Source organism: Cannabis sativa, chromosome 5 (assembly GCF_029168945.1).
Source record: "Cannabis sativa cultivar Pink pepper isolate KNU-18-1 chromosome 5, ASM2916894v1, whole genome shotgun sequence".
Lineage (NCBI taxonomy): Eukaryota > Viridiplantae > Streptophyta > Magnoliopsida > Rosales > Cannabaceae > Cannabis > Cannabis sativa.
In genome coordinates, this window is record NC_083605.1 from 72239627 (window position 1) to 72256001 (window position 16375).

At 32.8% G+C, this 16375-nt stretch overlaps 3 protein-coding genes across 3 annotated transcripts; 2 read left to right on the forward strand and 1 right to left on the reverse strand.

Annotated features, from left to right (window-relative positions):
- The first annotated feature begins 210 nt into the window (after positions 1–210).
- Positions 211–4785, forward strand: LOC115715716 (type I inositol polyphosphate 5-phosphatase 2). Its single transcript, XM_030644380.2, has 11 exons — positions 211–1086; positions 1193–1298; positions 1388–1477; positions 1568–1655; positions 1745–1849; positions 1921–2737; positions 2827–3014; positions 3099–3207; positions 3299–3447; positions 4132–4347; positions 4443–4785. The coding sequence occupies exons 1-10, from the start codon at positions 1057–1059 to the stop codon at positions 4334–4336; spliced, it is 1887 nt and encodes a 628-aa protein (XP_030500240.2). The 5' UTR covers positions 211–1056; the 3' UTR covers positions 4337–4347; positions 4443–4785.
- Positions 4786–5925: 1140 nt separating this feature from the next.
- On the forward strand, positions 5926–7706 carry LOC115715866 (peroxidase 20). Its single transcript, XM_030644535.2, has 4 exons — positions 5926–6312; positions 6411–6602; positions 6920–7085; positions 7193–7706. Exons 1-4 carry the CDS (start codon positions 6055–6057, stop codon positions 7615–7617), a joined length of 1041 nt encoding a protein of 346 aa, XP_030500395.2. The 5' UTR covers positions 5926–6054; the 3' UTR covers positions 7618–7706.
- Positions 7707–8300: 594 nt separating this feature from the next.
- On the reverse strand, positions 8301–11770 carry LOC115718174 (ribose-phosphate pyrophosphokinase 1). The gene is made up of 8 exons (XM_030647136.2): positions 11246–11770; positions 10884–11057; positions 10440–10688; positions 10168–10311; positions 9919–10086; positions 9694–9763; positions 8947–9028; positions 8301–8825 (listed from the first exon to the last, which is right to left on the reverse strand). Exons 1-8 carry the CDS (start codon positions 11414–11416, stop codon positions 8645–8647), a joined length of 1239 nt encoding a protein of 412 aa, XP_030502996.2. The 5' UTR covers positions 11417–11770; the 3' UTR covers positions 8301–8644.
- Positions 11771–16375: the final 4605 nt, after the last annotated feature.

Here is a 16375-nt window from a genome sequence, read left to right on the forward strand (position 1 = left end):
TTTACTTTTAAAAGTTGAAAACACAACAGAATTAATGGCTTTCACACATAGTGCGCCCAAGTCCATTTTTGTGGTCCCTACTTAATTTTTTTTATTGTAACACATTTGACCAAAATTCTGTAAATTTTATCGTCAACCCCTTCATTTAATTAATATTTCTCTAAAAGTTTAATTTTTCTTTTTCCTTCTAATTGGTAGGGTCACTTAAAATCTTGGCTCTGATTGCATGAACTTAAATTAAATATCCATTATGGTTTTAATTAAATCACACAACTCTAATATTAATAACTATTGCTTTCTGGTTTGTAGTCCTAATCATGTATTTATTTTTGGCTTATTTAATAAATAAAACATAAAAAAGTTTAGAGATTTGTGGTGGGCAACAGTCCATAGTTGTTGGGTCACTAAGGCAATCCATGAAGAAGATGAAGAAAGATGAAGCTCTATATATATATATATATATATATTGGTACAACTGTACATGATAAATAATTATTGTAATTTACTATTATTATGATGTTTTGTAATAATAATAGTAATGCCCAGTTATGATCAGTAACATGTCAAGGGCTTATCTTGCCCACTAAACTTAAAGATCAATGGTTGTATTAATAAGCAAATATGAAAAAATGATTTGTTATGATGAAAATGACAGTTTTTGCTTATTATTTTTAGGGAGGCTGTTTTGTTTTGTTTTGTCTTGTTTTTTCCCATAGTGAATTTTCTATAATATCATTTCATCTTATTTTTTAGGCTGTTTTGCCTTTGTTGTATCAGAAAGTTGCAAAGGTGGGGAGGGAGGACCATTTATTGATTATTCTTTTTTCATTGCAAGTTGGGATTTTTATTTTTGTGGATTACATCCATACTTTATTCTCACTTATATAGGACCTAATTGTTTTTTTCCTTCTGAAAATTTTGAAATACTAAATATTATATAATTGGAGTCTTGTGGGTTGCTTCAAATATTTAAGTTCTTCTCTTGTTTCATGGTATTTTGCATTTAAGTCCCATCATCTTGCTTAATTCAAGAATAGATTTTTGACCTTTGACAACATGACAACAAAGAGAGGAAAGCACTCCCAGGTACACTTACTTTAATGTGTGTGTGTGTTTTTTTTTCCTTTTTTTGTGAACTTGAATCATATCAATACTAATTATTGTCAATGTCTTTTCTTGGTATGGTTGGCAGCCTTTTTGGCCTTCTCTTGTGATGAAAAAATGGCTAAATATTCAGCCTAAGGTGTATGAATATAGTGAAGATGAGGTTGACACAGAAACTGAGAGTGAAGATGATGGTATTGTATATACTATATACCTTTGAATAATGAATGTTCATTCTGTAATTTCTCATGTTCATCACATTTCTACATTATGCTTCTTTCAGCTTGCTCAGTTAAAGATTCTAGAATGCATAGTTGTGAGAGCCGTGCCAATAGGACGCCATGGAATCAACCTGTTTCGATTCAAACTTCAGGTACAAGAACTGAATTTGTTGTAATTGTTTAGTTTAGTTTGTGGTTTTGATCATTCATAACTTTGTCAAGTATGTATGTTGGTGTTTCAGATAAATCTTATAACTGTTACCGGTCAAGACATAGGAGAGGAAAATCAGAAACCTTGCGAGTTCAGTACATAAACACAAAGGATGTGAGGTTTGTTTGTGTCTTTGTTGCTTGAATTGGAACAAAGTATGGTTTGATTTGATGAAACAAATTGAGGGTGTTTTTTGGTTTTGTTGTAGGGTGACAATTGGCACTTGGAATGTTGCAGGGATTGCTCCAAGTGGCGATCTTGATATCGATGATTGGCTCTCCACAGAAGAACCTTCTGACATTTACATCATTGGGTGAGTTTTAGTTTCTCATTAAGATATGTAACTTTGAACATAAAAGATCATTGAGTGTTTTTGCTTTATAGGTTCCAAGAAATAGTACCTTTGAATGCTGGGAATGTGCTTGGAGCTGAAGATAACAAACCAATTCCGAAATGGGAAGCAATCATTCGAAGAACTCTAAACAAGTCCTCTGAACCTGAAGGCAAACACAAAAGTTACAGTGCTCCACCTTCTCCAGTAATGAGGACATCTTCTGTTGCTGATGTTCTTGCAGATGAGATTGATGCTCATCCATTAGAACTACAAACCAATGATTTTGATGATGGTTTTGACATGGAAAGGGAAGAGTTCAACAAAGCTATTGGTTTAGGAAAGAATTTACAGGTGAAAAGATTATATGGGATTGATGATAGTAAGTTGGATTGGCCCGAACGCTCACTAGAGCCAACTCAACAAGTCATCTCTACTAACTCAAAACTAAGAAGAGTTCTCAGCAGTTCTGCAAGAATTGGGTTTGAGAATTCTCTTCTGGTCAATCAACATGTACCACTCAATGGTAGTAGACTTAAAAGGTCTAGCCATAGCTCGGGAAACCTCGGGTTAATGTGGATGGAGAAAGAACTGGAGCCACAAGTCCTTGATGTGGCTGAACTATCTTCTGAAGATGAAGATGAAGATGATGATGATGACATGTTTCCTGATCTTTCAAATGATCAAGTTGTTGGTGATGATGAGCTTGTTAATACTGTGAAATCACGACCGAGATATGTTAAGCTTGTGAGCAAGCAAATGGTAGGGATATATATCTCAGTTTGGGTGAGAAAGAGGTTGAGAAGACACATAAACAATCTGAAAGTTTTTCCTGTTGGAACTGGCCTAATGGGATACATGGGAAACAAGGTAATGATTTGCATAGTAGTAACAATCATGTAATGTTTGTTTCTATGTATGTTGAATCCTAGGATTTTATGGTTTTGTTGTCATTGCAGGGATCTGTTTCGGTAAGCATGTCGCTCTTTCATTCGCGGTTGTGCTTTGTTTGTTCTCATCTAACCTCTGGTCAGAAAGAAGGAGCTGAACAAAAACGCAACTCAGATGTGAATGAAATCATAAGGCGAACACGTTTCACATCAAGTGTTTTTGATGGTGAACAACCTTTGACAATTCCATCACATGAGTAAGCATCACATGAAACATTCATATTGTTTTATTCTTCAGTTGAACTACTTCTAAATCTAACATGGTGTGTTTATGTCAACAGTCAAATATTCTGGTTTGGTGATTTGAATTATCGACTCAATATGTTGGATCACGAGGTAAGGAAACTCGTCTCTTTGAAAAGATGGGATGAACTACTAAAGACTGATCAGGTGAGATCTTCATTTCAATGATGAACTTTGTTCTCTAATGAATTCAGTTTTCGGTTATGTTATCATGGAATTTGGAACTTTGATGTTGCAGCTAACCAAGGAGCTTCGAAGAGGACATGTTTTCGAGGGATGGAAAGAGGGAGCCATTGAGTTTCCACCTACATACAAGTATGAAATCAACACTGATAGATATGTAGGCGAAAACCCGAAAGAAGGAGAGAAGAAGAGATCTCCAGCATGGTGAGTAGAGTACAGAACTAGCAAAGTTTTAGTTCTTCGGTTCTGTTTTGCTAAGCTTTTGTTTTCGCTATTAAGCTAAACCTTAGAAAACTACTAAAACTGACTTCTGTTAAAAGAACTTTTTAGAGCTAAAACTAAAATTTCGTGTTTTTTGAGCTTCAGAAGCCTAAAAAAGGCTTTTAAAAGCGTAGCTTAAGAAATCTATTAAAATTGACTTTTGTTAAAAGAACTTTTTAGAGCTAAAACTGAAATTTCGTGTTTTTGAAGCTTCAGAAGCCTAAAAAAGGCTTTTAAAAGTGTAGCTTAAGAAAACTATTAAAATTGACTTCTGTTAAAAGAACTTTTTAGAGCTAAAACTGAAATTTCGTGTTTTTGGAGCTTCAGAAGCCTAAAAACAGCTTTTAAAAGCGTCGTTTAACAAAATTACTAAAACTGACTTCTGTTAAAAGAACTTTTTAGAGCTAAAACTGAAATTTCGTGTTTTTGGAGCTTCAGAAGCCTAAAAACAGCTTTTAAAAGCGTAGTTTAACAAAACTACTAAAACTGACTTCTGTTAAAAGAACTTTTTAGAACTAAAACTGAAATTTCGTGTTTTTGGAGCTTCAGAAGCCTAAAAACAGCTTTTAAAACCTGTCTTTCGGTTTGAAGTTGACATGCCTAACCACCGATGTTGAATGCTTACAGGTGTGACCGAATACTATATCTCGGAAAAGGCATAAAACAACTTTCTTACAACAGATCAGAATTAAGGGTCTCAGATCATAGACCAGTCAGTTCAGTATTTTCAGTTGAAGTTGAAGTCTTAAACCAAAGGAAGCTTAAAAAAGCTATTAAATTCACCAGTGCTGTAGTACATCCTGCTGTTTTTTCTGATGAAGAGAGAAACTAATAACATTTTAGGTAACCATCTTAACATGAATAAGTATTGGTGTTTTTTGTATTTATGTTCTTTCATCTCATAGTCATAACATCAATTTTTCTTGTTTTTTTCTCAGTGTGTTGACAATTACACTAACAAGGTTGGGAAGTGTTGTGAATTTTTGACCAATGCATTGGAGAATGCTGCAGCATCATGAAGATTATAGTGTTATATATGACCAAGCTATACTGAGATACTATACAGAGAGATTTAGTGAAAGAGAATAAGGTGTGAATGTACATACAAAAGCCAAACAAATCAGGTCTATTTTATCATAAGAGACCTCTCATCAAGACACTTAAGTTCATTACTGATTTTTGATGTGGTTTTTCATTCTTTTTTTTGTTTTTAATTTTGGTGTATGTTTATTGGACAGACAACAATTATGTCTCTTTATTTAAATCCTTATTTTGAGTAAAGATAATGTATATATATAGTTTATGACGTGTAACTTTTGTTTGCCTTAACAACTAAATAGGTGGGGATGGCTTATATTGTAAAATATATAGGAATAGTTGGAGAAATTGGTTTTGCCAAATGAGACCAAAACTCATTATGTTTATTATTATAGTTTTGTCTTGCATGAAAAGTTTGGCCAATCTTTATTTTTATTAGTGGACTTAGATTCTCACAAGTCGGCAGAACTTTAATAATTAAAATTTGAAATTTAAACAATAAATACAATTTGGCTTTGAGCTTGACATATCTTGTTCCTGGCCCTATCTAAGTTCATTCATTCCTATATACATAATACATTGCAAAGTCATTTCACAAAGTTGATTATATATCTCTTAACATTTTTCATCCAAATGGTCCCACTATATACAGTTTGCCTTGTGCTTAAAAATACAATCATGTTATCGCCAATGTTATTATTAAAGTAAATATCGGTATAAGTATCCAAAGTTTTAAGTTTGTAAGCGGCATAAACTCAATGTTTATTTTTAGCGGCATAAGTACCTAATATTTGTAAAACCGTAATTTTTTTTTCTAATTTTGTCAATACAGACTCTATTATTGTCTTAAACAGGGCATATATAAAATTCAAAATTCTAGATCATTAGATCTAGATAGAAATATGTAGTATCAGTTACTTCCAAATATTCTTTTAATAAATTTAAAATAGAGTCTGTACTGACGAAACTGGAAGAAAATTACAGTTTTACAAACATTGCCGCTAAAAATAAACATTGGGTTTATGCCGCTTACAAACTTAAAACTTTGGATACTTATGCCTCTATATACCCTTATTATTAATATTATTTTATTTTTTGGGGGGTCTAGTAGTCAAATAATGAGTTTGTGATAAATGAGTCTCTCACTGTATAATAATATTGAGTTGGGACAAAACGGTTATTTAAGAGTCTTAACTCGTGATCTGGACTGTTTTCCTCTCGACGATGAAGCTTATATTTCACCGAACTAAAAAAAACAAGTTTAATTTAAATTAATCACTTTTACTTACTGTTTTTACATAATCCAGGACAAAGATAATGAAATAAATAGAAAAGACTAATTTGGTATGGTTGGTTGGACCAACTTTGTTGTATAATATTAACAACACTCAAAAGAAATAACTTTCAGATGAGTTGGGTTTGAAACTTAAATAAAAAAACAAAATGGTAAAAGAAAACATAACCCAAAAGATTGTCTAAGATTTTAACAGCTTATAGTTATGATAAACAAGAATGTGTCATTTTCATCCTAACAGAAAAACAAGAATGGAATACTTGATGAGGATAGTATTCATTCTCTTAGCTTTTGTTTTACATTGTAAAAATACATCTAGTGAAGATGTAACACCACCTCTTGTCCATAACTATTACAAAGAAACTTGTCCCCATGCAGAAGAGATCATCAGGCGCCAAGTAGAGATTGCGGTGCTCAAAGAGCCTCGAATGGCTGCTTCTCTTCTTCGCCTTCATTTTCATGATTGTTTCGTTATGGTAATCTTTTTCATTCTCATCTTTCATATTTGGATGTTTAAAGGGTTTGAATAGTTTTCAAGTATTGAACTTTGTTTTATGGTTGGGTGTTGAGTTAGGGGTGTGATGCATCAGTACTTTTGGATAACTTTGAAGGAATAGTGAGTGAGAAGCAGGCTACTCCTAACTTGCATTCACTAAGAGGATTTGAGGTCATAGATGATATCAAGTACTACTTGGAAATGTCATGTCCTTGTACTGTTTCTTGTGCTGATATTTTGGCTATTGCTGCTCGCGATTCTGTTCATCTGGTACATCTCTCTCTTTTTCTCTCATACTTTCAGGGCGGCCACGAGTTTAGGTAGGACTCAAAAAAAGTAGAATTTTTTTGGCACGACCTTGTATAGGGTGTTCATCCTATCCAGTCCATACAATGCTATGCTACTCATAAATATACTTACATATTTTTTTATGGGAAAGAGAGTATAGTTATGGTGAGGCTAGAAACTTCAACATGAAGTAATGAATTAGATTTGATAGAAGCATTTGTTCAAGTATATTTTGCTTTTGTGACAAGTTTTTTCTGTTCTTCATTTTCTTCTCCATTTGAATTGTCATTTGGTACTAGAGAGGAGGACCAAATTGGGAAGTTTTGTTAGGTAGGAGAGACTCATTAGAAGCAAGCTTCAGTGGAGCCAACAAGTTCATCCCTGCACCAAATTCTTCTCTTGAGACTCTCATTGCCAATTTCAACCAACAAGGTCTAGATGTTGGAGACTTGGTTGCCTTATCAGGTAGCAAGGGACATAAATTATACAAATCTTCACACAAGAAAAAGTAGAAACATTGAAATTCTTTTCATTGAAACAAAGGTTGTTTTTTTTTTTGTTTGTGACCACAGGAAGCCACACAATGGGGCAGGCAAGATGTGCAAGTTTCAGACAGAGAGCTTATGATGTGGATTTCTTCCATGAACAATTTGACAGGTACAAGAGATACACCACATTTAGAAGAATTCTTCGGTCCATATGCCCGGCATCTGGGAAAGATCACAGATTAGCTCCTCTTGACCTTGTGACTCCAGCTCAATTTGACAACCATTACTTTCACAACCTTTTGCAAGGAAAAGGCTTGTTAGGATCTGACACTGTACTCATCAGCCAAGATCATGAAGGGATAATCCTTAAACAGGTTTTAGCTTATGCCTCAGATGAGAAGCTTTTCTTTGATTCATTTGTGGAGTCAATGGTCAAGATGAGCAACATCAATGTCCTCACAGGAAACCAAGGTGAAATCAGAAGGAATTGTAGATTTGTAAATACTTAGATGGTAAATCTCACAGCTTGATTCTTATTGCAATCTACTGCAGTATTGTTTTGCTTTATTTTTGTATTGAAAAAAAAAAAAAAAGCAAATTGCAATTAATATACTAGCAACAAAATATTCAATAGAACTAAGAAGAACATGACATTTGTTTAATATATTTATTTAAAGAAAAATGTTTTGCTAATTAGACACTAGTACTTAACACCACCACCACAACACTTTGCAAATGTTATTAATTTTTTATAATATAAATTAAAATATATAAGACTTGATATATGTTAGAACATCTTCAATGAACGTTGCCTATTGAAGTGATCTTGCCACTATACAATTTTCAAGAGTAATTTGAAGTGAAAAATTACTCAATATTGTCAATGGACACATACTCTTTTTTTTCTTTTTTAATTTTTTTATTAGAAAAAAATTATTTTTTTCACCTTAAAAGTAATTAATTCAATATGATGTAAAACTAAAGTTGATTTATATATATTTTAGAATGATATATATTTTGACAACTATAAGTGTTGCTTCTATTAGAGATGCTTAGAGTGTTCTTAACTTTTCTCTTAATTTTTTTAAGTTCCTCTCTTCGTAAATTTTAGTGGCTTATTATCAAAATATATACATAACTGTAAATTAAAATAAAAGAAAATGAAAAACAAAAATAAAAATAAAAACTAAAGTCGATTTAACTCTAAAATTTCATTATATGGAGAAAAAATCAGAAAAGAATTAAATATGGTAGACAAAGATCCCAACCCAACACCTTTCGTCTCACCAACTATCTCTCTTGGTTCTTACCAAAACAATGGATTTAAACTCTTATCAATCTGACCAACACAAAGCCTAATATTTTGCTGTGTGTGCAAATGTGGTTATTAAAATATCTCTATTCTCTAGTATTAAAAAAGAAAAGAGGGGACAAGATAATTGGGAGGGACCAAGAGAGAATGAATTCACTGAGGGATTAAATATAAAAGGAGTGGCCTATCGCTATCAATGCCTTCAAGTCTTTCTTTATATGATTTCACTGAAAAATGCTACTCACAGAACTATCATCGTGAACGCGCCAAATAGTTTCGCCCAACAAGTTAGCCACTGTAAGAACAGTTAACTGAGGAAAGTAATTTTTCTCTGGGACGGGAATGGTGTTTGTCACAATCACCTCCTGAAACAACCCACCTGAAAGCCTCTCAATTGCTGGCGGGCTGTCACTCCAAAAAAAAAAATGAAGATTAACGAGTGTGCACAAGTTAAATTTTCAGTGTTTCCTTAACCACCAAGAGTCAATGCAAAGGTTAAAAGCTATAAAAAGGAAAATGTAGATACCTGAACACTGCATGGGTGCAGCATGCGTACACTTCCCGAGCCCCCTCTTGGTGCAAAAGGGCTGCACCTTTTGAAATTGTGCCTACAACCAGAAGCAACCACCAAAACGTTATATTTCCCCCACAACACCACACAAACACACAACAAATAGCAGCCTGAAAAAGATCAAAGCTGTGCAAAAAGAGCTGGGCTTATAAACAAAACGAGCATATTACCCGCTGTTGTAATCACTCTAAAAGGTGAACTGAAAAGAGAGAGGCCAGTCCAATAAAGGAGAGGAAATGAGACACGAAACTTAAACTAAAGTGACCAAATAATACTACCTGAGTATTAAATCCCATAGCTACTTCAAATTCTGTTAGGCACTATGGATTAGTATGGTGTGCTAGCATATAATAAATAAAAAAAGTATTTGAGTTTTTGTTTAGGAGAGTAGTTTTGAATGAGAAATTACTATATGTAGGAGAGTATGGTTAGAAAGGAGGTATGCAATGTATTGAGTAAAACTCTTTGCATCTAAGGGGGGCCTAAGAGCTCTCATAAGTCTATAATTGTTATTCTCATATATTCAATATTTGGCTACTGTTTGGCCATTGTGTTATTGGTTTTCTTGAGCTTGGAGTACTAGGTTCTCATCAAATTCCCCCCTTTTTTTCCTTCCTATGTATATGCAATGTTTTCAGCATTTTTCTTGCGTAAAGTGACAAATAGAGTTAGAGTTTGACATCAATAATCGCTTTGACTCACCAGCAGTATCAATCATATCATCAACCATAACTGCAACTTTGCCTTTCACATCACCAATCAGATTCATAACCTACAAATATAAAATTAAAATAGATTCTAAGATGAGAAAAAAAATCAGTATTTAAACATAATCAGAACCTAAGCTTAATGCGAAAACTTATTAACAATTTGTCTTAAGCAAAATGATTAAAAAAAAATCTTCAATAGTACATGTTCAGAAACTACCTCAGCCACATTGTGCCCATGGCGTCTCTTGTCTACAATGGCTAAAGGTGCATCAGATAATTTTTTCGCAAATGCACGCGCTCTGGCAACTCCACCAACATCAGGTGAGACCACTACCAAATCTTCAGAACAAATTTTCTTGCTAGCAAGATAATCAAGAATCACTTGCTAGAAAGCACATAATAAGAAAAATGTCAGTCCTGAATAAAATTATTGGCATCAGAAACATAAAAAGACAAAAATATTTACCTCACAATACACATGATCCACTGGAATATCAAAATAACCTAGTGACTGCCCAGAATGAATATCACAAGCAAGAACACGGTTTGCACCTGCTTCTGTAATAAGGTTTGCAACCAGTTTAGCTGCAATTGATTCACGTCCTTGGGTCTGCAATAAAGACATAAATGTTTAGCAATGCAACATAGTTTGAATGCTCAAACATTCTGAGAAATCAATACATGGACAAAACTTACATTTGAGCACTTACAAAGTATAAAAAAAGGGACTAAAATTACCTTCCTATCTGCTCGGGCATACCCAAAATATGGAATTACAGCAGTAATATTTTTCGCAGATGCCCTTCGACAAGCATCAATCATTATTTCTAGTTCCATGAGATGCTCATTCACAGGAGGACATGTTGGCTGCAAAAGATAGACATCACATCCTCTTACACTCTCTTGCAACTGAACATAAAATTCACCATCAGCAAATCTCTTTATGTTGATCTTTCCAAGTTCAAGACCCATGTACCATGCGATTTCCTACGAGAAAGTAACTGAATGTCAGTAAACATAAAGCATAAGAATTAAGAAATTCAATTACATATTATCCACTCACACTTGATTTACACTTGCATACAACATATATTCTTCACAACAATATATACAGTATAACGAATATAGAAGAAGAGTCCAATAGCAAAATTATATGGTAAATAAAATCGAAAGGTTAATTACCTGACTGAGTGAAGGATTGGCTGAGCCAGAAAACAACTTAATTTTGGAGTTGTTTCTGTCAACTTGTCTCTCCACTGGAACCGATTCCAAGAACCTAGGCAGTGTTCTATCATTAAGAATAGGAATGGTCGGTTTCACATTCCCAAGCCTGTTTGACTCGGCCATATCACACCTCTTCAAACAACAATCATACACACAAAAAAACCATGTCAACACAACTCTTAATTCTCAGGTTCCAATAAAAATACACAAAACAAAATGCAAATTTGTACCGAACACTCGTTTTCTGCCATTACTATCTCAATCAAAGCCCCTATTCACGGTCAATAAAAAACGAAAGAAAAAGGAACTACGTCGCTTACCACGGTGTTAGTAGCATAAATTCGAGTGAAAGAGTCACACTCAAACAAAGTTCTACGACAGAGCAAGGAGCGAGACGAAGAAGAAGACAGAGAAGCCGCCGCCGCCAACGCCGCTGACGTCGCCGATGACGACGACGAGGAAGGAGAAGGCATAACCAGCGAGGCAGCCATGCCTTAGTAATTACAGGGCGTGAGATTAAAGCTTCGTTAGGGTTAGTGAGGAGAAAAAGGAGAGGTGTTTATCAATGGCGGAGGGCACTCGGAGATTCCACGACACACTCGGACTTAGAGAGAAGAGAGGGACTTTTGATTATCCCACTTGACACTTTTTCAACAATTGACCCGCGCCCTTATCAACCAGAGTTTCTCTTTATATACAACCCCAAAACGTCGTCGTTTTAGCTCTCGTAACGGTGTCGTTTTTGGTCCGTTAGTGTCGTTTTGTCGTGCTCTTTTAGCTTCTTAATTTGAGAATAGAGTGGGACCCACCACCAGAATCTAAGTTTGAAAATCAAAACATGGACGGAAGAATGGAAGAGGTTTCTTTTCCACGTGGCAGAGGTCCAAATCCCACATTTTATTTCGTTTGATTATAATTTTTTAATGTTAATTTTTTTTTTGTGTGGTCAACTGTCTTAGGATTTTGTCATTAGAAAAGTATTAGGTCGTATTGTATTGTATTGTATTGTATTATATTGAATTGGATTATATATCATATTTTTATATAATATTATGTTAAACTTTAATTTATACTAAAATATTATATATTTAGGTATCCATAAAAGATAATACCACATATAGTTTTACATAAAAATATTGTATAAAATACAATTTAATATAATACAATACAATACGACCTAATACAGCGTTCCAAACGAGCCCATTAAGAACTATATTTAGAATATTTGTTTATGGTCTCGCAAAAGTTATAGCAATAAAAAGATAGAAAAAAAAAATAGTATTATCATTTTTTATTATAATTTTTTAGTTAATTTTTATTCTTCGTGTTTAAAAATATATGTTGGAATATTTATTTTCTTGACGGTGTTTGTTATGGTTACAATATTATTTTTATAAATTTAAAAATAAATTGAATGATTTATTGTGCAAAAAATAAGTTTAAAGTTTTTTGAACAATTATAGTAAACTGAAATATCAATAACTCTGCTTTTGGTATTATAAATTATTTAAAAAAAAATAAAATTACAAAAATAATATTATAAGTATAGTAAATACTGATATGAAAAAAATATTCTACATTTCAGACATAAAATTTATTAAAAACTTGTAATTAGTAATGCTAAAAAAATCTATATAATAAAGAAATTGACTTGCAACATAGAATCTGATAGAAAATGATAACACCCAATCTAGATGAGTATATATAATCAATTTAGAATTTAGAATATAATAATAGTAAATAACATTAAATTAAAAATATTTACTTTTCCTTTCCATAAATCTTTACCCTTATTCCAATTTTAGCCTATAGGTGAGTTTTTGTACAAAGGAAAATAATTTATATGGTTTTAAATTAGTATTAGAGAAGTAAATACTTTACTATCTTTTGCATTTACATTGATTACATTAGGATGTGGCAGAGTGGAAATTCCTCAAAAAGTGACAATAATATATGTGGAATTAATTATGATATATATACATATATTTCCTCAAAGTGAAAACTAATTATTATGATATATATTTTTATGAGTACTAAAAAAAGAAGAAGAGATTCTGTAGAAGAAAATTGAAAGCTTTTAAAAGCTTAGCTGTATATAATAAAAATAATCTGTATCTGACCTTGCTAAAATTCTGGCTAGATTCATTCCTATTGAAGAAACAATGTTTGTATTTAATAATTTATATTTATTTTTAGGATAAAGACAGTTTTTTTCTCTTAAATTATAATAGACAAATTACTGTTTATTTAAATGGTTATATGCTAACACTTATGTTATTATCCAAATTCTTACTCTAATTCTCTGTTTTTTTTTTAATGAAAGTAAATACTTTCATTATACAGCTAAATAAAATATTATTCTAAGTGATAATATGATCAAATTATAAATAAGAATTACGAGTAAGATAAGACACAACTTTATTTACAGATCATAAAACAAAACAAATAACAATATTAAGAATAGATAACAAATTTTTACAAACACTAATAATTAAACCAAATATAAAAAGATATAAAAAGTATTTGGACACAATTTTGAACTACTTAAACAATTAACAAACTATCAGTTTCAACCATCACATCGGATTAATTCTTCATTTTTATTCCACTTAAAAGCCTTATTTAAATTTAGTCTCATCAATAATAGGCTGAACACACCCCAAATTATGCATAGCAAAAGCTTCAAGTAAGAGACCATTCGGCCCCCCAAGCAACAAGAACAACCCCATAAGAGTTTTGAGCTTCGAAAATAGTCCAGTTAACATTAATCTTTGATCTTATTAGTATTTGGTTAATGTTTTTAAGTGTTATTGATTTCTTCTAAACATAAATAAATAAGTATTTATTGTAAAAAATATTTAAATTATTATGTTGAGTTGATTTAATTATTTTAGCAGCAAAAACATTGAAATTACTATATTTAGTATTCATTTTTTTTATTTGGAATAAAGTTTAGATTTATTAATGAAGTCACTCAACAAAATAAGAAATGTTCCCTTCATCTTCAGCATTCTTCCAATCCAAATTATTTGTTAAAAGGACAAGTACCTAAATAATTACATTTGTAAGACTATATAAAAAAAGAAAAAAAAAAACGACCTAGCCTCATTAAAACTCATGAGCAAATTCAGTGGGGGAAATCTCATGTTACGAAGAAAAAAAGTGTCAAAATAATATTATCAATCAATAAGAGTCGGTTTATAAAGAGGCATTGATACAACCGTGTAGACAAACCATCAAACAAAATGATCATTCAAAGAAAGATCTAGTTTTTTCAATGAGTGAGCAACACTATTCACAATCCTAAGAGAATGAGCAAAAGAGAAAATCACTAAAGTAATTACAATAAGTCAAAGTATCTATAATAATGTAGCCTAAATAAAAATGATACACCGAATGATTTTTGAGAGTGTTTAAGATATTGAGACAATCTAATACCACCATAATATGAACATAGCCAAACCAAATGCAAACTCCATTATCATATAAATTGATCATAACTCTGACCATTACAGGAGTCAAGACACCACTAAAAAGTAAAATGATCGTGGCTAAAACACCACCAGAAGAATCTATATCACACCAAAACCCATTCTAACATTTGGAATATTCAAACCAGCATCACAATTAATTTTAATAATCCTAGAACTTCACCCATCACTAGCTCTAGAGACTATTGTAATACTTAAGTAACTATGTTATTATTGCTTTTTGCAGTAAAAATACTCATTATAAACAAATTACCACTTAGGCATACATAAGTACCAAACAAATTATTTAGATACTGGTTATATATATAATAGTTTGATTATTTTTGTCATTAAATAAATAATTTGGCTACTCAAGAGTTAAAGTTGAAGACCATGGAGAAATGATGCAAAGTCCACAGTGATGCCACAGGAAGAATAGCGACCGGGGAAAGAGCCTTAGGAGCGCGAGGAGTCTTTTGGTTTGCCTCCTAGTAGTTACGGGAAAATGACAAAGCCCACCCCGAAACTCCTTCAGTGTTGAGAAGTTTATGGTGATGAACTCATTGGTTTCGGCGATACAAAATTCGCCACAAGAGAACCAACATAAGTTCCATATCTTCTTTTGCATAAACAACCTCATGTTCTGAAGAAAAGAGTAGAGGTTAGTTTTAGGCAAATAAGAGGAAGGAGTCACAAAACCAACCAATTTCACATTAGACCTAAGGCTAGAAGAATCCCAAAGAGCTTGGAATGAGGTTTCATCTTCAATCCCACAAACTAGACAGGCATGAACTGTGAGAACTTTATGAAGAGCGAGATTATAAGTAGGAAACTAATCTAAGCAAGTTTTCTAAATAGACACTTTAATCTTAGGAGAGATAGAAAGACTCTAAAGATAATTCCACCAAGAAGAGGGACCTGAAGAGGAGTCATATTGCCCCTTTCTTAAAAGTCTAATTACATTCCAGTACCCGCTCTAAACCGTGTACCCACTCGATGAGTTGTAATGCCAAATCAAACAATCATGTTGTTGTTGGGAACGGGGTAGAGCCCAAATCTGGAGAGCTTCATCAATCGAGAAGAGTTCATTAATAAGACCGTCATTCAAATCCCCATTAACGAGTTTAAGATCACTAACCATAGTCACATTCGGTTAGTCACGAAAAGAGTAAAAGAGAGAAGCAAACCTTTTTGAAATCCAAATTTAGGACTTAATACTTACGTTGGAGCCATATGAGCCACCGACCGACCACCTTTCACAAAAATTTCCCGACCCTATAAAATGCTCTTCTAAAGAAAAGAGCCTTTGGATGTCCCCTCTACATTTAGAAAATCCCCATTCGAAAAATAAGTATCTTTTATAACTCTCGCAGCAAGAGACTTTGGAACAAAGTAGAGTCTCCAAGCTTGTTTAGCTAACAAGGCTTTATTAAACACAGATATCGCGAAAGCTCGTGTCACCATCCGACTTGTGCCAGCAAAACCTCTCCTAAGTACACCAATGCATTATCATCATCAGCACCCCACCAAAGTCTGGCGCAAAGTCTATATAATTCCTCATTCAATTTCACAGGAAGACAAAAGATTCATTGCATAAGTCACAATATCATGACTGATTTAAGAAACACCTCACGACTTCCAGTAGAAAAAGATTTAGCCTTCCACCAAAAAAAAAAATTTGTTCCACACCCTATCCTGTATAGACTGAAAAAGGTTGGATCTATTGTGTTCCGCAAAACAAAGGAGCCCCAAATACTTCTCATAATACTTAAGTTTTACATAATAATTTAAGTATTTTCAATGCAAATATATATATTATATTCACATTTCATTGTCTATCAGAATTGTCTTTTCAAAAAAAATATGAAAAAAGTTGTTCAACAAAATAAGAATACAAAAATAGCATTGTTATATAGGCACGTCGTATGTAACACCATAAGATACTATAGCAATTCTAAAAAAACAAATGATACCAATTAG